General features: G+C 39.1%; 1 protein-coding gene and 1 pseudogene across 10 annotated transcripts; one reads left to right on the top strand and one right to left on the bottom strand.

The window, feature by feature from the left end:
• Positions 1-362: 362 nt before the first annotated feature.
• ctns (cystinosin, lysosomal cystine transporter) lies at positions 363-19,627 on the top strand. 10 transcript variants are annotated; one of them, XR_009656695.1, is made up of 13 exons: positions 1,484-1,699; positions 2,262-2,356; positions 2,462-2,540; positions 3,664-3,751; positions 3,860-3,963; positions 9,095-9,232; positions 9,318-9,417; positions 9,633-9,752; positions 9,932-10,102; positions 12,191-12,308; positions 15,502-15,682; positions 16,992-17,093; positions 17,179-19,626. XR_009656695.1 is itself a non-coding variant. In XM_060941639.1 (12 exons), the coding sequence occupies exons 1-11, from the start codon at positions 1,521-1,523 to the stop codon at positions 15,645-15,647; spliced, it is 1,338 nt and encodes a 445-aa protein (XP_060797622.1). In that variant the 5' UTR covers positions 1,484-1,520; the 3' UTR covers positions 15,648-15,682; positions 16,992-19,627. The 10 variants fall into 10 exon arrangements, 9 of the variants coding, with proteins under 9 accessions (XP_060797625.1, XP_060797629.1, XP_060797628.1 ...); XM_060941639.1 differs by having other exon boundaries at positions 16,992-19,627; XM_060941640.1 differs by lacking the exons at positions 16,992-17,093; positions 17,179-19,626 and adding an exon at positions 16,092-16,530.
• On the bottom strand, positions 17,014-17,667 carry LOC132899025 (RING finger protein 223-like; annotated as a pseudogene).
• Positions 19,628-19,833: the final 206 nt, after the last annotated feature.

Raw genomic sequence — 19,833 nt, forward strand, 5'->3', positions numbered from 1 at the left:
CCTGTCATTATAGTGCGGACTTTCCATAGTATAGAAAATCGCCACGTTTCAATTTCTGTAACTGAACTTTGTTTCATGTCACTGGTCATATAAACCTATGTAAACAGGAAAAACGTGGAAGAGTTTGGTCGCATCTAACTACAGCCCCAAAAAATACCATTGGCCATACTGAGCCTAGCTACATTGCCAACAGGAGTGACAGCGCGTCTGACTGCGTCTGACTGACTGGGAGGTCGCGCAAAGCTCGGAGAGGTACGGAGCAGCTCGTCTCAATTCAGAGAAGAACATATTTCATTATGGCAGTACGGTGGACTGTTCCTTTAAGTTTAGCAACAACAAAATTGGGGGGCGCTGTTGTTTTCACGCTGGAGGGACTATGTCTCTCGGCTGGCCTGGGAACGCCTCGGTGTTCTTCCCGAGGAGCTGGCCGAGGTGTCTGGGGAAAGGGAAGTTTGGGCTTCCATGCTTAGACTGCTGCCTCCGCGACCCGGCCCCGGATAAGCGGAAGAAGACGAGACGAGCTGTTGTTTATTTGCTCTCTGAGGGGGAGCTGACTGCACGGTCGTGGTCACGTGATGGTACCGTTCAACCTCAAATACGAAACAATAGGACGGTCCTTTGAAGTTTGCCGGCTTTCCTAATCATTCCCCTCTGTTAACTATGATTAAACCGATGGTGCGATAAATAAAAATGTTTTGAGAGATATTGACCATTGTGAGTGAAGAAGGGCTCCCCCTCCTTACAAAAGCCAATTTAACCACTGTGTGGCTGTATTGGTCTGCAACATTTCTGATGAGCATTAAGTTTATAAAGACAGCAATGCACCGCAGCTCGCCTGGAGCAGACAGGTACAGTATTTGCATTCCTTTCACTAGAGAGAGTCGGCTCGGAGATTACAGCTTGAGCGCTCGCTGCAGGTAGTTGTTTTCATTTCTTACTTTTCCATGACGTACATGTTTGTCCAAATTTCGGAAGCATTCCGTGTAGTTATTAGTGACGATTCGTTCATTTTGAATTATGCTGCGTTCATGTGCTATGGGAATTATGGTAAATACCAAACGCTGACATGGAAAGCACACATGAACGCCCCCTCTTGTGGTATTTTCCACTGGGCAACTCGTAGAAAATTTTGATACACGAGTTGCCGAGATGAGATGAACTTTAACCTTTTCAACATGGCGGCGAGCGGTACAAGACACTTGAATGTTAAGCATTGTACGCTACTAAAGTTTTTTTTTTTTTTTACTAGTATTAGTGGGTAGTTTTTTGTGTCTATGCAATGTTGCGTCATTAACAAGTGTAATATAATACGTTAGAAATCCGTTTCCTTTAAAAATGTGTTGTTATGGTTTGTTTTTACCTATCCAGAGCAGACGCTATTGCTAACGATAGCTAACTAACTATTGCTAACTTGAATCTGGTCCACCATCTTTAATTTGTCAACAACAACAAAAGCATGTGAACACAACACACTGGTAAATACCACTTCCCAACTGGAAAATATCATCTTCCCATAGCACATGAATGCAGCATTAATCTTTTGTATAACTCGGGAGTTATGCGTTCATTTTGCGCTGCGCATGCGCGCTGCTCAGGTCTGTGAGTCTCTTGTGCATTATTCACGTGATTACAGCAGTCACATGACCAGCGCTGTTCGTGGAGAACCTGCAGACGTTCGCTGGTCAAGCAGAGCGTTTCTGTAGGTAGCTACCCGTCTCTAATGCAGTTACTGAATGGATATTTAATTTGCCTTTTCGTTGGAACGAGTACACTGTGGTTCTTGAATGACCAGGTAGGGTAATGTGAACAGCTGTCATACAATGAAGAATGATAATTTTATTGATAGGAGCAGTGTTCTCGTACAGGCAACTGAAGTAATCAGTCATTTCAACTGAATAACTCAATTGGCTATGGTCCCAAATGCTGTTTAAGAGCTTAACAAAAGTAAACTTGCGTTTTATACTTTCCCAAGTGAAGCAAACCGTTTTGGTTTTAGTGCTTAAGAACATTATAAGGTAGCTACAACATCACACTCGGAAAAAAGATTCGTTCCGTTCACTGAGCAAGATTCAAAGATTCGAGACAGTAAAAAAAAAAAACCAGAACTTCCTGTTATTAGTAGTTATAGACATGGTTTGTTAATGGAGAGAGAAAGTGTTGTTAGCTGTTAGTCAGGTATTATTTGTTCCTTTGAGGAAATTATTTGGTTATTAATGACAGTTTGTCCCTGTATTAATGGCTTCCTGGTTTGTTCCATGCAGACTGGGAAGTAAACATTTTTCTGAGCTGAAGAAGATGCAGACAGGAGCACTAGCACTGCTGTTTCTGTCTGTCTGTGTGTTCACGAAACAATGTGGTGAGCCTTAAGTTTTTATTTTTATTAAATCTAATTCATAGTATGTGCAGGTGGTATAACAAGATCATAACATATCATTGTATACACTGAGATATATCTTTACAGATGGCAGGGTGTTCCTGAGTGCTCCACCTCCTGTTTCCTTGGCGGAGAAAGTCTCGAAAAATATCACCATTACAGCAAGGTGAGACCAGCATTCAAGTACTGGTATGTGTTGTCAGTTTGGCTGATTATTTATGATCTTAATGGAAATGTACAGTACTGTGTGAAAGTCTTAGACACCCTGGGTGTTTTTTAGTACAAATTTTTTTTATTTTTTAAATATGTTATGATTTCCACATTATTGAATCAGTGCAAAACCATTATAGATTTCCAAACATTCGTTTTCTAGCACAAAATTAAATGTGACAGAAAAATATTTGTGTGACAAAGCCTGCAAGATGCTCAGTAAAACTTACCAGATAATTTCCTTATAAAATTGCACAAATTTATACTTGAGACGTTTTTTTTTTTTTTTTTTAAGCAAAGAGTTGTCATACCAAATATTGAAAATTTCATGTTTTACTGCACTTTGGGTGGCACGGTAGTGCAGTGGTTAGCATGGCCATCTAACAGCAAGAAGGTTCTGCACTGAAAAAAATGGCCTGTTAAATTAACACAAAATCTTTTACATCGGTTGCACTTATTAAAATCATATCCACTAAGACCAATTAAGTCATGTTTGTTTGACTGAACATGACTTAATTGGTCTTAGTGGATATGATTTTAATAAGTGCAACCGATGTACAAGATTTTTTTGTGTTAATTTAACAAGCCATTTTTTTCAGTGTGGGTTTGAAACTCACCTCATGACCCTTTCTGGGTGGAGTTTTTATGTTCTCTGAGTTTTCTATGGGTGCTCCGGTTTCCCCCACAGTCCAAAGACATGCAGATTAGGTAAAAATACCCAGCCACTGGGGTTGCACAAACCAGTACATACTTAGTGATAGTCCCAAGCCCGGATAGACTGGGGAGGGTTGCGTCAGGAAGGGCATCTGGTGTAAAACCCATGCCGGATCAAATATGCAGAACAGGTCCTCTGTGGCGACCCATAACAGGAGCATCTGAAAGCAGACTGCTTACTGCTCTTTATAGTATTTCTTAATTTTTTATTTTTTATTCATGTAGAAACATTTATTTTTTAAGGCATTTTTGCTCTCCAGCATTAATTTTGCATGTACCTAAGACCTTTGCACAGTACTGTATGTTTTGGTTAAACATCCTTTGAGTGTAGTACTGAAAATATTCAATTTTTTTTTTTTTTGCAGTTCTTCTCTGAATGTTACTGTGTACATCTACTTCAATATTACATATAACTCAACAAACATCTCTTCAATAATTCATCTTCCACAAGAAGTAAGCCAAGTCTGGCATTATGGCACATAAAATGGCTTTTTTTTTTTTTAACTGAAGCATACTGCATTAGCTTGAGTGTGTGTGTTTTCTCTTGGCTTGACTCCACAGGTTATTTTACCAGCAGAAAATGTATCAACCTGTTTTGAAGTGCAAGCAAAAAGCGTTGGACAGGTCACTGCTTATCTGTACAGCAACAACACTGAAATCCAAAGGTATGCAGCTTGTCATTAATCAATGTCTTTGGTTTACACTTTAGCTCAATCAAAGCTTATGATTTTACTGCTTTCTGTTCCTTTTCTGAAGAAAGGTTCACCCTGAAACACAAACATGCTTGTATTGAAATATTTATTATGGGTTTGGAGAGTATGGTGTTAATTTGTTGTTTGATGGTACATTTGTTATTCCTGTAAGAAGTTAGTGGTTGTCTACGGCAGGGGATGTTGCTAGCTTGGTTATAGTGGCGTTTAATAAGGGGCGAAAAAACAACAAACTTAAACATGAGGGACAATCGTCATGGTTTAGCCATTATCTCAAAAACAAAAAGGCAAGAGCTTATTTTCTTGCTTACAAAAAAATGAACGCAAGTTATAGTCAGTCTTCCAGGACACAATGTAGCTGTATGACACTCCTGCACTGGGTTATGGCAGAGACTATAGCAGACTTCATTGTGTGCTTTATTCAATAAATTGCTCAGGCTTGGTATTGTTCTAGACGACTGGAAGGTAGCTAATATTGTTCCCGTTCATAAAAAGGGTGAAAAAGATCAAATGGAGAATTATCGTCCAATCTCACTTTTATCTCTGGTTTCCAAAGTCATGGAACGTTATGTATTTGAAGCTTTAAAGGAACAGTCCACCGTATTTCCATAATGAAATATGCTCTTACCTGAATTGAGACGAGCTGCTCCGTACCTATCCGAGCTTTGCGCGACCTCCCAGTCAGTCAGACGCGCTGTCACTCCTGTTAGCAATGTAGCTAGGCTCAGTATGGCCAACGGTATTTTTTGGGGCTGTAGTTAGATGCGACCAAACTCTTCCGCGTTTTTCCTGTTTACATAGGTTTATATGACCAGTGATATGAAACAAGTTCAGTTACACAAATTGAAACGTAGCGATTTTCTATGCTATGGAAAGTCCGCACTATAATGACAGGCGTACTAACACCTTCTGCGCGCTTCGGCAGCGCATTGATGCCTTTAATGTCTAAAGCCTTTGATAAGGTCTCCCATTGCCAACTAATCGTCAAACTTCATCAATACGGCTTCAGTGATGAGATCCTTAGATGGTTCCAGTCTCACCTCTCGAATCGAAAACAAGTCACTGTCCTTGGGGCTACTTCTAATCCTTTACCAGTTACATCAGGTGTACCGCAAGGTTCAATACTTGGTCCTCTTTTATTTCTGCTCTACATCAACGACCTACCAGAGACATTAACATCGTCCAGAGTAGCAACGTTTGCGGATGACACTAAGCTGATAAACCCAATTTCAAACCTGATAGATTCTGACCTTCTGCAGAAAGATTTAGAAAATCTGAATAATTGGTCATCAACGTCTAGACTGGCATTTAACGAAACCGTATGTAAAGTACAGACAATAAGTAGGAAAAAGAACAAGATCTTCTATCCCTACTCAATGAACAAGACCTTTATTCAGTGAACCAACGAAGAATGTGATCTTGGGGTTTGGATTTCTACTGATTTAACATGGAAAAAACAAGTGTTCACACAGAGTGCTAAAGCAAACCAGTTGTTAGGGTACGTAAAACGATCAACGAAATGCCTTGAGTTGCAGCGCACAAAACGTACTATCTATCTTGCCATTGTGCACCCCCACTTAGGGTATGCTACTCAGGTATGGGCTCCACAATCAGTTGAACTAATAAGGAAGAGTGAAAGAGTGCAAAGACAGGCTACAAAAGCTAGGTATGCCGAACATTTGTAATGTTAGTTACCAAGAACGACTGCTAATGACAAATCTACTTCCATTGTGCTAGTGACATGGTGGTGTTCTTCTATAAACTAATTACTGGCCTGACAAATCTTGATCCTGAAGTTTTACCAAGTGTCCTCAAACAGACAAGGTCAACAAGAAGTACAAACTCACCTGGAGTTACCTTTAAACAACAATTTTGCCGGACTTTAACATACCAACAATCATACCTTTATAAGATCTACAAGGATATGGAATATTCTACCGAAAGAACTCCGTGAACTGAAGATGACCTCTTTTTTAAAATTCAAATCTTCACTCCTGCAATGCTATATTCAAGCATTGCAGTCGAATTACCATCCTGAAGATCCACGCACATGGAAATCGATATGCTTAAGATGTAATACGGCACGCGACATAACAAAGAAAATTACCTGTTGCTTTTAAAAACTTGAAACATTTATTTGATATTTTAAGTTAATATTTGTAAACGTTTTTTGAGGGGCCCGCAGTAATTGGCTTCGGCTGTTGCGGCTTCCCCGTCTTAGTTTTATCTTAGTTATTTTTTTGTAAATACTAAGGCAAAGTAAATAAATAAAATAAAATAGAAGTTTTCCAAATTTTTTAGACCGGGATTATTACCAGAGTAAAAGAATTACCATTGCAATCAAAGCAAAAATCACATGGCTTGACCCTCCGTACTATCACAGCACAGATTTAATTTTAAGAGCAACAGTGCACATATGTACCATCATCTTCATTTAAATTAAGCCATTAGAGCTTTTTGTTCCTGAACTTTCCTCTCGCCCAGATACAGACACTGTTTTGTATTAACAGTACTTCCTGGTATTATTAAAATTCCATTTAGATTCAAGTTAAACTTGTTTATCTTGCTTTGTAGTTTTTGACTTTTTAGATTAACCCATTTTCTTTCAAATGGTCAATTATGATGATGAATATTAGCTATCAGTGTTCTCCACTTTTCAAAAATAAAAGCTGGTGGTGGGGGTTTGGGGGTCGCCTAGGCCCCCAACGGGGTCCAGGGGTGGAGCCCTGGTAGGTGGTCAGGGGGACAAAGTCCCCCTGAAGCTGACGGACTTTGGGCTTTTTTGACAGTGAAACTGGCCAATAAATGGATAGGAAATGCTAAATCATTGTTAAAATCATTTTACAAAAAATTAGCACATTCTTACTGTGCATATTTTTATTATCAATGTGAGACTCATTTGACATTTCAGTTGAGACTGATGCGCCTGTTGTGTATCCCTGAATTATATTTTTTTTCTGTGTGAAAAATAAATGAACTTCCATGCATAAACAAAATACCCAATTACAATAAATGCATACATTTTTTTTACAATACACATAATTGATGTTAATTGGGTGAAACCACTCCAATCCATGCACGTGCTGGTGCGCGTGCGCGAGACTGGCACTACAAAGCCACCCCAGCCTCCATAGTTCGGGTCCTTTGACCCAGGAACCCTGAAGTCCTGCAGTAAACAACCACAGGGAAGCAAGGGGAAAATGCAGCTCTCGCCTACACAATCACAGATATGTAAAATAAAAGACGTGAATTTAATGTGTGTTTGCATGCTGTTATATGATTACTGTAACTGTGTATGGTCAGAAAAAACAATAGATAAGCGTAACCATTGCACAATAACGCTACAAACACCCACAAAGTTATTTAGCTGCTGCTTGTCGCTTAAAGCGTTACTGTGTGTCAGTATAGTGTAATGTGGTGCGGTGTAGTGTAACGCAGGAATAGACCTCAATCTGCAGAGCTCTGTGTCACAATCTGTATGCAGCCAGCCGGATGGTTTTCTATTGCAATTGCGTGGCCACTTCAGGTACCCCTTATGCATTTGTTTAATGGTCTTCTGTGTGTTAAATAGTTACAAAATTATAATAAAGCCAATACTTTACGATTTATTTGGTGTATACTGATGAAGTTACTTTTTTTTTTTGGCCAAGGGAAGGGCGGTGGGCCAGAATTATGGGAGCATTCGCCAAACTAGAGCGTGACATAATATTGCGCATGCGCATAAAATTGGTTGGCAAGAACCATTCACAATAGCTGACGAAGTTGCATCATCACCTAGTTTTCATAGCGATTTATCGCAGTATGCAAGTTCGTTGCCAACTGATGCTAAGCAAAGATATGCAGCAAAGCTTCTGTACAACAGTGGCACCAAAGTTTTGCCTGATCCTTACGCAGTTACAGACAAATGGGACCCAAATCCAAGCACCTGACCTGACCTTTGGCGATATCTACCTGTATGTGATTGATACGCCTTCAATATACACAAAAGAATCAATGAAAGCCTACAAGTCTCTTGATGCATATGAGTGTTCAGTTGTTTTATTGAAACTCATTTATGTTTGCTTTCTGTGCCTAATAATAAAAAGACAAAGATTAAATAGGCACAATATAATCTTTGAAACATAAGTTAATGTTGTTGCTTCACACGCACACAACAAAGATGTACAGTACTAAACTTAAGCAAGTTCTACATTTAGAATGCACAAGCAGTGTTCTAAATCCAGGCTATGCTATTTATCTTCAAATACATATCATGAAAAGTTTGACTAATCTTCTAATGTCAAATATTTATACTGCAAAAAGTACATAAATTTGCCGCAAGTGCGTTTGCGGAAATCGTACTCATGTACTGCATACAAATCAGCTGTTCGTGCGTTTTTACTCCTCTTTTGGTTGATATCCATGCAATGTCATAGCACAACGAATTGTTTCTGATGAGGAAATTTTATCTAACATAAGATTAAACTGCAAAATAATAAAAAATCATGCGTCTTACCAGATGTGTCGAAAGCAAACACGGTCGTTGTCAGTAGGTTCCCATTTGTCACGCTTAATTGCTGCGATCCAAAGCTTTCGGCGAGCTTCAGGTTTCTTTGGTATGCGGTAAAAGCTCTTGGGATCATTCTTGTCAAATCTGCATGTGCAGCCGATAACACAACACGAGACTACCATAATTAATTAATGACCCGATAACTCCGATCGGCCATTTATAAATAACCTCTTGCCAACCAAAACATTACATGACCATTTCGTGACGTCATGGCGAACGTGGCGGTGCGCCACTTTAAAAGCGCCCGTGGAGAACACTGGCTATAATGACCTTTATACTTTTGATAGTAATTTCATCAGTCATGTGATGTCAAAAAAAAAGTCAGTCATTCAGGGACCCCCTGGAAAGACCAGGATTATATAAGCGGGGTGGGGAGAGCTGCATTATGATAACGATCCAATTCAATAGTTTTCAGTTTATCACAGTATCTGCTTATAGTTCAATGCGTCAGCATGGCTTACCAGTATATTATTGTATCCTGATATATGGTCATGTTCCCTTCATGTCTTCTTTTTTTTTTTTTTTTTTTCTCTATAGCCTTCAAACTCGAATCATATTTTTGGTCATCAGGAGCAAGGTTCTTGATATCATCATCAAAATCATTGGATGGATCTACTTTTTAGCCTGGTCTATTTCCTTCTATCCGCAGGCGTATGAAAACTGGAAAAGAAAGAGGTAGAAATCCTACCAAGTATTGAGATTTGATCACAGGTTTCACTTTTTTATCCATCAGAATTAATTCTGCAATATTATTTTCCAGTGTGGTGGGCCTGAGCTTTGATTTTCTCACACTCAACCTCACTGGATTTATTGCTTATGGTGTCTTCAATATCGGTCTCTTTTGGATACCTTACATAAAGGTAAACATAGAATCAACATTATTTTTTTTTAATCATTTGACAATCTTTCATGATGTGCAGTGTGTCCTTTCATTATTTGTACTGGAAATAATGAAATGTCATTGTTAAAGCTTCTTTACAGACATATAACATTATTAGATGAAGTTGTTAACATGCACAGACATTTTTTCAGGAGTTATTTAACAATAATTTTATGAATAACTATATATCAACAGGAGGAATTCTTGAAAACGTATCCAAATGGTGTCAATCCAGTGGATTCCAGTGATGTGTTTTTCAGTCTGCATGCAGTGGTCCTTACTCTGGTGTACATCTGCCAATGTACAATGTATGAGGTGAGTCCATGCCTGGTCCGTTCCCCCCATTTTCATATATTGGATAAAATAACACGTACATCAATGTGTATAATTCATACGTGTAGAAGAGATCAAAATGTTTACATAACCCTACTCAAGCTTGTATTATGCATTTGGATGTGAAGCATCAAATCTGAAAACATTTTACTTTTGTTTAGCGAGGAGGCCAAAAGGTGTCCAAGGTGGCTATTTTTTTCCTGGTGGTTGCTTGGACATTTGCTTTCGTCACACTTTTTGTTGCTGTTGCTCAGAAGATCTCGTGGCTGACTTACCTGTACTACTTCTCCTACATTAAACTGGGCATAACACTGATTAAGTATGTCCCTCAGGTATGGTGTTTTTTTTTTTTTTTTTTTAATTTTTGTACTCTTTCATAGAAGCATTTGAGAGAATGGGGGTGGCACGGTGGTGTAGTGGTTACCACTGTTGCCTTACAGCAAGAAGGTTCTGGGTTCAAGCCCAGTGGCCGATGGGGACCTTTCTGTGTGGAGTTTGCATGTTCTCCCCGTGTCTGCGTGGGTTTCCTCCGGGTGCTCTGGTTTCCCCCACAGTCCAAAGACATGCAGGTTAGGTTAATTGGTGACTCTAAATTGACCGTAGATGTGAGTGTGAATGGTTGTCTGTGTCTATGTGTCAGCCCTGTGATGACCTGGCGACTTGTCCAGGGTGTACCCCGCCTTTCGCCCATAGTCAGCTGGGATAGGCTCCAGCTTGCCTGCGACCCTGTAGAACAGGATAAAGCGGCTAGAGATAATGAGATGAGATGAGGAATCCTTGAATATCTCAGTTTTGCCATGATGATGCAACCAGTTAGCATGTCAAGCCACACACAAACAGGAAATGAGGCATAATTCCACCGTACATCGTGGACCTGAGGTTCACATGTATCTGTGCTTCATCATCAAACTCGCATGTACATGCCAGTAGTGATGAGCAATGGTCATGGTGCCATTTGTGTCACGTCACAAACAGAAACTGTGATTGTTAAATATATGTGACTGTTCCTGATTATTTAATATGCACTATGACAATGAATCACTTATGTCATGTGTCACCAGCTGGACACAGGAAGTGAGGCTTAGAAAGCAAACATTTCAGAGTATTACCATATATGTCAAATAAGGGTGCATAATCACATACACATGAAACTAGTGATTCATTGTCATAGCGCCAACAACTGGTAAAGGAACATATGATCTCTCATTATCTCTAGCCGCTTTATCCTGTTCTACAGGGTCGCAGGCAAGCTGGAGCCCATCCCAGCTGACTACGGGCGAAAGGCGGGGTACACCCTGGACAAGTCGCCAGGTCATCACAAGGCAGGAACATATGATTTAAGTATTAAATAATTTTTTTTACATTCTCCTCCTTCAAAACGTAGCATAAAGATCACAGAGGGCAGCACGGTAGTGTAGTGGTTAGCGCCGTCACCTCACAGCAAGAAGGTCCGGGTTCGAGCCCCGTGGCCGGCGAATGCCTTGCTGTGTGGAGTTTGCATGTTCTCACCGTGTCCGCGTGGGTTTCCTCCAGGTGCTCCGGTTTCCCCCACAGTCCAAAGACATGCAGGTTAGGTTAACTGGTGACTCTAAATTGACTGTAGGTGTGAGTGTGAATGGGTGTCTGTGTTGGCCCTGTGATGACCTGGCGACTTGTCCAGGGTGTACCCCGCCTTTTGCCCGTGTTCAGCTGGGATAGGCTCCAGCTTGCCTGCGACCCTGTAGAACAGGATAGAGATGAATGAATGAAATGAAGTTCACAGGACCTCATCATACACACTTCAATATTGTGAGTGTAACCTGACAGCATTGAAAATACAACACTTATGTTATTGATTATATGTTCAATGGCAATGCCATGGCAAGACGTCATAATTAATTATGACACTGTTTAAACAGAAAGTCTTCCTTAATTATTATACAATGTGTTGTATAATGGAGCTGATATTTCGGATGCATGTTAATGTACTGTTCCTCAAGCCAGTCAGTTCAGTTGGTCGGGTCCAATGCCCGAACTGATAATCACATGAGTTTTTCATTGGCTAATCAGACACAAGGTATGCCACCACTCTTGCCAGAGTGAAAGAGTCAGGTGCCTTGCTGAAGGGCACTTAAGCCAGTCCTGCTGTCGAGGGAATCGAACCAGCAACCTTTTGGTCCCAAAGTTGTTTCTCTAACCATTAGGCCATGGCTTCCCCGAAACCAGCATGGTTATAGCACCTTCTACTTGTAATAGAAAGTGGTAGCACACAGTTTATTGATTTGTAAATGACATTTACCACCAGTTGTCTTCACTGATACCTCGTTATGGTGTCATGTAACTGATTATGCCTCACCCTCGGTGCTTGTATCTGCTAGTTACTGCTTGTAGCTTTATATTTATGATCTATTATTGTGTCTCACTTTTTTCACCATTTGTAGGCTTGGATGAACTATCGAAGACAAAGCACAGAGGGCTGGAGCATTGGCAACGTGCTACTGGATTTAACAGGAGGGACTTTCAGTGTGCTTCAGATGTTCCTGCAGTCCTATAACAATAGTAAGAATAAGCAATCACATTACACACACACACGCAGAGAGAAGAATACTTTTGTTGAGATCAACACAGAGAATATAGTGTTGGATAGAATAATCATCGGATTATTCTAACATTACATACAAACAAAGCAAAATAAAAACATTTCTGTGCAGTACTGGTATGCCGACAGGATGATCCTGTCAGCATACCAGTACTGCAAAGAAATGTTTTTATTTTGCTTTGTTTGTATGTGATGTTAGACATCCCCGCTCCAACTCTTTCTACTTCAGTCTCTATACCACAATATATTAAAGGAAATCAAACCTGTCAATATGCTTCTGTTAATAAATGTTGGACTTACTTTTAAAGAATGAAATTTGTGCACATTTAGCTTCGTTCAGTCATTTGCTATAATGGGAAGAGTTACACAAATGTTTAATCGGTATGTATAGTTGAAACAGTTGTGTAACTATTCCAATTAAATGTGTGCAGGCTTCCTTCTTTTAAGAGATTTGTACCCAAGCCTTTTCATGCACTTATTACTATTATAGAAATGATCAACATTAGGCATGTAATGATATATCGTACGACAACATATCGTGATACAAATTTACAGTATGACCTATTCAAATTGATGAAATTAAAAAAAAATCATGATTATCATCAGGCTGCATATAACCTCTTTAGTTTTTCCTAAGTGTAATTGAGTTGTTTAGACAGCAGAGGGCACATATAGTTTAAAATGGCATAATAGGCTATTACATTTTACTCCAGTTTTTACAGATACGGGTAAACAATTTTATTTCAAGAGCTCAACTGATCAAGAGTAAAGACAAAAGATAGAGAAGAACTTTAGAGAATTTTCCCTTTTAGACAGTTCACTCAACATTTATGCTGACAAGATGACATCCACATCAGGGCAGCTTGGCAAAAATTTTATGTAAAACAATGCAAAATACCTGCTTCAAAAGTCAGGTACTGAAATGTCTACTCTTGAGCGATGTGGTTGACTGAAGATGCAGTACATGTTTCACTTCCTAAAACAGGAAGTTGGTGTTATCAGGTTTCTATAATGATTTAACAGCTTCATTGTTCCAGAACTACCTAATTGCTACCATTTGACTTTTGAATGTGCTCTTATTTCACTCTTTGTGGATTTCCACCAGCTTATTTTCCGTTAGCAAAACTGCAGTGAAAAATGTTGCCATAATGCCAACAAGTTCCTTAACTATCCACCAAGGCATTTGCTTACTAGGACACCTCAGATGTCTCAGTAATAGAAGCTGAGAACTACTCCAAGCCGCCAGTCACAATTCTGTCAAAATGCGTTGCATATACTGTGTATAATGTATATCAGAATCTGCGTTCCTTTGATTTTTTTTTTTTAAACCGTTGCCTAGATATAGGATCATCCTCTCCTATTGTCTCACCTTTTTTTTTTTTTTTTTTAAAGGCTCCATCATGACCAAATTGCAGAACATTTCATGTTCATCCCACTTCCTAGGACAGCATTTGAGAGTTTAGCTGCAAAAAATCTGTTTTCCTATTTGGGGAGGTTTGGGTATTCTAACTCTGGGCTTGAGGGTAGGGCTGTTTGCAGGACACTCGAGTTCTTCCATTCCAGCCCGAAAAAAAAAAAAGACATTGAAAGTCAAGAGATTTTTAAGGCCACGCCATGGAATATAGGGGAACTTTGTTTTTAGCATGCTAAAACTTGTAAATTCATGGAATGAAAATGAATGGAAATTCAGCTTTTTTTGTCAGTGAAAGCCAGGAAAACGTCAGGGAATTTAACATTTGACTTGGAATGGGAACCCTGTTGTAGATTGAATGTAGATGATAGAATTCTGAATTTTGAGTCAAGTTGAATACAGCATTATGCTCCAGGCTATGCAATCATGCAAATGCTAAAATGTGAAGGTCATTATTTTGCATTTGTATCGTACTATGTGAAATTGAATGTTGAACTGATTTCAGTTCTGTGGTTTTCAAAAGAGCACTCAAGTCTGAAACTGAATTTGACATTTAAGGGAAACCAAGAGTTACAGTATGTTTCTCCTCTTGGTTAATATAGTACATAATAAAGCAAACATTTTAAAATAAGATTCAGTTGGATTCAACAGGTATTTAATGTCTGTCTGTCATTTACCTGCTAGAACTTACACTAGCATAGTGTCAGAACACAAGGTTCTAACTAGGCCTTTTCAGCATATTGGACCGATACACAATGTTTTCTTATTGCTATGCCCACAATATTTGTGACATGCCTGTAAAAGTTGCTGCTACACTAATAAAACTTGTCGATCTTGAAAATGTGGTCTTTTGTTTAATTTTCTCTTGTTATCCCCACGCGGCAGCGATGGTGTGCTGCCATGTGAATTTTCTACATTCGGACGTAGTCCACTCCCCGTCCAAGTAAGCACCCAGTACATAGAACTACTCTGGCAACTATGTAGGAGATTGTCACTGATCATGTGATTCCGGTTTATGTCCTTCCTTATGCTGTGTTTGCAGTAAAGTGCCATCTGTGTTAAGAGGTGCTTACATGCCATGCATATCATACGTGCCAGTCCCCGAGTTAAATCTGGATCGTCATGTATTGTAATTGAATGGCTGAAGCTAAAAATAAAGCTGACACTTGATGAACATCAACTGGTGGTTTTATTCTTATTCCATAAAAATGTCACCAGTATAGTTGACCATTAATTAGTCTTCAATCAAAAACAATCACAGCAACTTTCGGCAAAAAAAAAAAATTATCAAAAAAGAGTGACTTTCAGGGAGGCCTGCAAGTGCCAGGAAATGCACTAGAATGCATCTCCGAGCATGTAGAACCCATGAGTTTTAACCCCCGAACCTCCAGCCATTATTACTGGTTGCCACTATGCTGATGTTTTGGTCTAGTTAGAACCCTGGAACATACAAAGTGTGTGTTTTTTTTTTTTTTTTTTAATTAAAGCCGAGAGACGTGATAGGCTCAGGTGTGCCACAGACGTTCTCCTTTTTGTAATCCTGTGATGCAGTTTCTAATGTTTGAATCCCAGCGTCACTTCTTTTGGGCTTTCTCCTGGGATAGGCCATTCACAAAGTAGATCTGGATATAGATGGAACAAATGCACACAAAAGCCAAAGATGCACTCAGGAACATGCAGATTAAGTACATGTTCTGTATATTATGTAACTCTTTCTTTCAGTATTTCTTTTCTTTTTGCAGATCAGTGGAAACTCATATTTGGAGACCCAACGAAATTCGGACTGGGCATCTTCTCTATATTTTTCGACATCATATTTATGATTCAGCACTACTGCCTTTACCGCAATAAAAGTCCTGCATATCAGATCGTGGGTGGTGAGGAATAGGGAAGGACTTTGTGTGCAGTTCTGTTGCTGTTCAGGTAAAGATGCCTTAAAGTATTAGGATACTGGACCTTTCTCACCAAAGAATAATGATTTATTAGAATAATTTTTCTAAATCTAGTATAAATACGCTTAAAATTTAGACCAAATCCTTTATACCCAATATATAGAAGGCAATTTGATACATTTGGTAGGTAAAATCTTGAAGTTTACAGTCAGTCGGTAGTTTGAAGAAAATATTCTTTTACACTAAATGTTTAAATGTTTTTTTAAAAAGGCATAAGAATGTGTAATTATATTTTTTTATGAAAGTACCCCTGAATTCAAATATATGATGTTTAATGTTTAACTCCTAGATGATGTAGGATTTTAATTATGTATAATGGTGTTCAGGTTCAATCATATATAATTTTTTTTTCTTCCTTACAAACCTGTATGTGGTCTTAGACTCAAGGAGCATTACATATGATCACAGTTATTTGTGTCATAAAATAAGCTCCTCAGCTCTGGACCAATCACCCCTCGGATTCGAGGATGATGTGCGTGGAAAGTTTTAGCTGCTCAGCGAAAGCTAGTGAAAAACAAAATGTTCTGTAAGTACGTTCTAACAGGTTCTGCCTGCTGATAAATGCCTTCATGTCTACTTGTGACAACAGCACAATAGAGTTACAATAGCAGTTAGTTTGCAGGCTAGTTAAATTACCTAATGTTACTGATGACACGTGAACATTGGGCTACTTGCAAATTGTATCTTAATTGTATTTTTGCTTTTAAAATTCTACATTCAGGAGTACTTTAATAATGAAATGTAAAATTCCACATTCAGGAATACTTTAATAATGAAATGTAAAACTTTTAAATTCCATTAAAGCTTTCTTCTTTGAAACTGGATGCTGTCTTTCATTAAATAGCTATAGTATTTCATGCCTCTCTTTGTGTAAAATAAAAGAACAGTCTGGATTGTCAATTTCAGATTTTTGCTTGTTATTGATTGGGGGTGGATTACAGATACAAATGATTTTACACTTTCCCAATAGGGGGTGCAAGAGGCAGTGTCCCTGGAATAGGCTCTGCATCCACCACAACCCTGACCAAGATAAAATGGTTGCTGAAAATGAATAGCCAGTACATTTCTGACAGTGTTTTGAACTTTAAAAAAAAAAGAACACTAATAAGACTCGGAATTGAGATGTTACACTGATGCTTTTGGACTCTGGTTTCAAGCCCATTCTCGTTTCTAATCAGGTTTATTTTGTGTCTTGCCCATCATCGCTGCATGTACAGAGCTCAGGAGTGTGAGATGAACCTCTTTGTGTGTGTGTGTGTGTGTGTGTGTGTGTGTGTCAGTCAGTTATGGCTGCGCCAGTATTCACGGAGCAGAGGTGCTGATGTTGGAGTGTGGGATGCGGGACTTGGAGAACACCAGCTCCATAGTGATGGCAGACCGCAGTAGGTGCAACACAATCAGCACCACAATCACTATGCTTTCAATAAACAGATACAGAATCATCAACCAATGGCTTGTTGCCATCAGGTCTTCCCTGGAGTGTGTCTGAGGCGGAGCACCTGCACCATGCCTCCTGGCACCAATGTCAATGCAGATGCAAAAATCTGGCCTGCCTGCCTTAAGCGATTGCTTGTACTGTAGCACAGCTTGTCCCCATCGAGCCACATGGGCTCCTCATGCTGCTGGTGCATAGGAAGATGACAAAGAACCTCACGACTGGTAGTCAGAGCTGGCGGGCTGTTTTTAGAGATGGTGGTAGGGTGTCGGCAGAAGGGACATGAGATTTTGCTCTCCTGAGGGTCCATGGAGATGGCCATGAGGCACTCCAGACAGAACATATGCGTGCAGTCCAGCTGTTTGGGTGTTTTGAAGACATTTGTCATATGTGGTGAAGCAGATGGAGCATTGCAGCTCGGGACCTTTCTCTATCTCGGTGTCCAATGTCATCTGGGTGTGCCACACAGTCACTCCCAGGTCCATCTTATAGGTACAGCTGATCAGTCACGCCTCTACGTCTGACTGGCTTAAAAAAAAAAGATAAATGCCATATTATGAAAAGTCTCAGATTGGCCTCTGATTAAGTTGTAAATAAATAAATTAGACAATTATAAAAGATCTACAGAACCGGTCAAAAGTTTGGACACTCCTACTCATTCATAGGTTTTGCTGCATTTTGACTTTTTTTTTTCTACATTGTAGAACAATACTGAAGACATCAAAACTATGAAAACGTATGGCGCATATATGGAATAATGTGGTTAAAAAAATGTCAAAAAATATTTCATACTTTAGATTCTTCGACGTACACTCTAAAAAATAAAGGTGCTTCAGTGGTTCTTCAAATGTCTGGATGGTTCCATGGAGAGTCAAAACTCTGTGATGAACCATTACATTATGCAAAAGGTTCTTCAGAGCCTGGCATTCTCTTGCCATTTGCTGGTCAATGCACATAGGCTATGTTTACACAAATCTGTCTTCACTGCTCAAACAAATGGTTTAAATGGTTCTTTAAAGAACTGTTGCATGAACGGTTCTTTGAAGCCCTGAAAAAGGTTCTTCTATGGCCCCATTATTTTTTAGAGTGTAGTCACCATTTCCCTTGATGATGCTTTGCACACTATTGGTATTATCTTAACCAGCTTCATGAGGTTAATAATGTTATTCAGTAGAGTTTCTCTATTTCTTTTCTCTGTTTATCTGTAATGATGCTGCTGGAATCTTAAAGGAAAAGGCAACTTTTGTACAAAATCACCACGTATAGATAGATAAATATATAAAGTAATCGATCATGGAATTTATAGAGAAAGAACAGACCGCATAACAGTATCTCAGGGATTAAAGTTCTCCGGCACCATGCCGGATTTCCGGTTTGTAGTGATTGCCCGTGGATTTAAAAAAATAATAAATCGAAAATAAATTGACGGCAATTAAAAAAAAAAAAAAATGACCGTCGAAATCCCTCGTGTTTGTCAGCCAATGGTAGTAAAGGAGCGCTCTGAAACTGACAGTATTAGCCAATCAGAAGAAGAATGGGGCGGGTCTAAGGAAAGCCTTTACCCCCTCCTCTCATTTCTTCCTTGCTTCGATGCGGTGCAGTGCTGAAGATCGACACGGAAAGTCACCTCGCGCCGTTATGGCTCCATTCAACGGAGAGAGGGTAAAAAGTAAAAAAAATAAAATAAATGAACTTTTGTGTTGGAGAGAAGGGCGAGGGAGAGAAAACGGAATTGCATGGTGGCGTGGGCAAAATGCAGTTCGTGAACTCTGGGGCACCCAGTAAAAAGTGGAAAAAATAGTGCACTTTGTGTTTCATTTTTGAAACAAGTTGTGATCATTCCAACTTCACTGAAAAGTACTTTGGATATGCAAATGTAGCACTTTGTTCAGCACCCAGTAAAAAGGGGAAAAAATGGAGCACTTTATGTTTCATTTTTGAAACAGGTTGTGATCATTCCAACCTTACTGAAGCACTTTGTTGAATTTTATCTGATTTAAGTTATCATTTTATGTAGTATTTAATGTTTTTGATGTTACTGGGTTTTTGATGTTAACGTTCTATTGGTTTAAATAACATTTGTGTATTTAATTTGCCATTCTACTACTGATGTTCAAAGTTATTGAAATGGTGAAATTGTTAAATTATTTCAATTATTAAAACTTTTAATGCTCTCTAAATGCCATACTGAATTTCATCTACCTTTGTAACAGTTCACCTTGTGACTGTAGGTTAATTTATTACTTGTTAAGGACAACGCTGAGCACCAAAACTGGATATCAAAAGAAATGTGGTACATACAGGAGGTAGATATAGTAGATGCACTTTTGCCATCTTCTGGCCGTTTTTGGTATTGGATTTTCAAAAGTCAAATTTAATTTTCCATTCATGCAATCTCTGATCCCTTGCCCCCACAAACCCCCTAGTATGGCTTGAAAATAAACACACAATCCAAAACACGTGCACACACACATATATATATATATATATATATATATATATATATATATATATATATATATATTAGTTTCTTGCCTGTGTCGACAAAGTTCAGGCTCAGGATTTTTTTTTGCTTTAATCCCTGGTATCTTTTAACTTTTAATAACATGGGGTTGCGCTGAGCTCAGCGAAGATGCGTTCCGCCATATTGATCTACTGTGTGACGTCATGCGGCCCACCACTGAAAA

Source organism: Neoarius graeffei, chromosome 15 (assembly GCF_027579695.1).
Source record: "Neoarius graeffei isolate fNeoGra1 chromosome 15, fNeoGra1.pri, whole genome shotgun sequence".
Taxonomy (NCBI): Eukaryota; Metazoa; Chordata; class Actinopteri; order Siluriformes; family Ariidae; genus Neoarius; species Neoarius graeffei.

Bases quoted from the DNA above. Each gene is read 5' to 3' on its own strand.
- ctns (XM_060941639.1), top strand. From the start codon at position 1,521: ATGAATGCAGCATTAATCTTTTGTATAACTCGGGAGTTATGCGTTCAT. The intron at 2,357-2,461 runs GTGAGCCTTAAG...ATATCTTTACAG, and splicing joins TGTGTTCACGAAACAATGTG to ATGGCAGGGTGTTCCTGAGT. The intron at 2,541-3,663 runs GTGAGACCAGCA...TTTTTTTTGCAG, and splicing joins AATATCACCATTACAGCAAG to TTCTTCTCTGAATGTTACTG.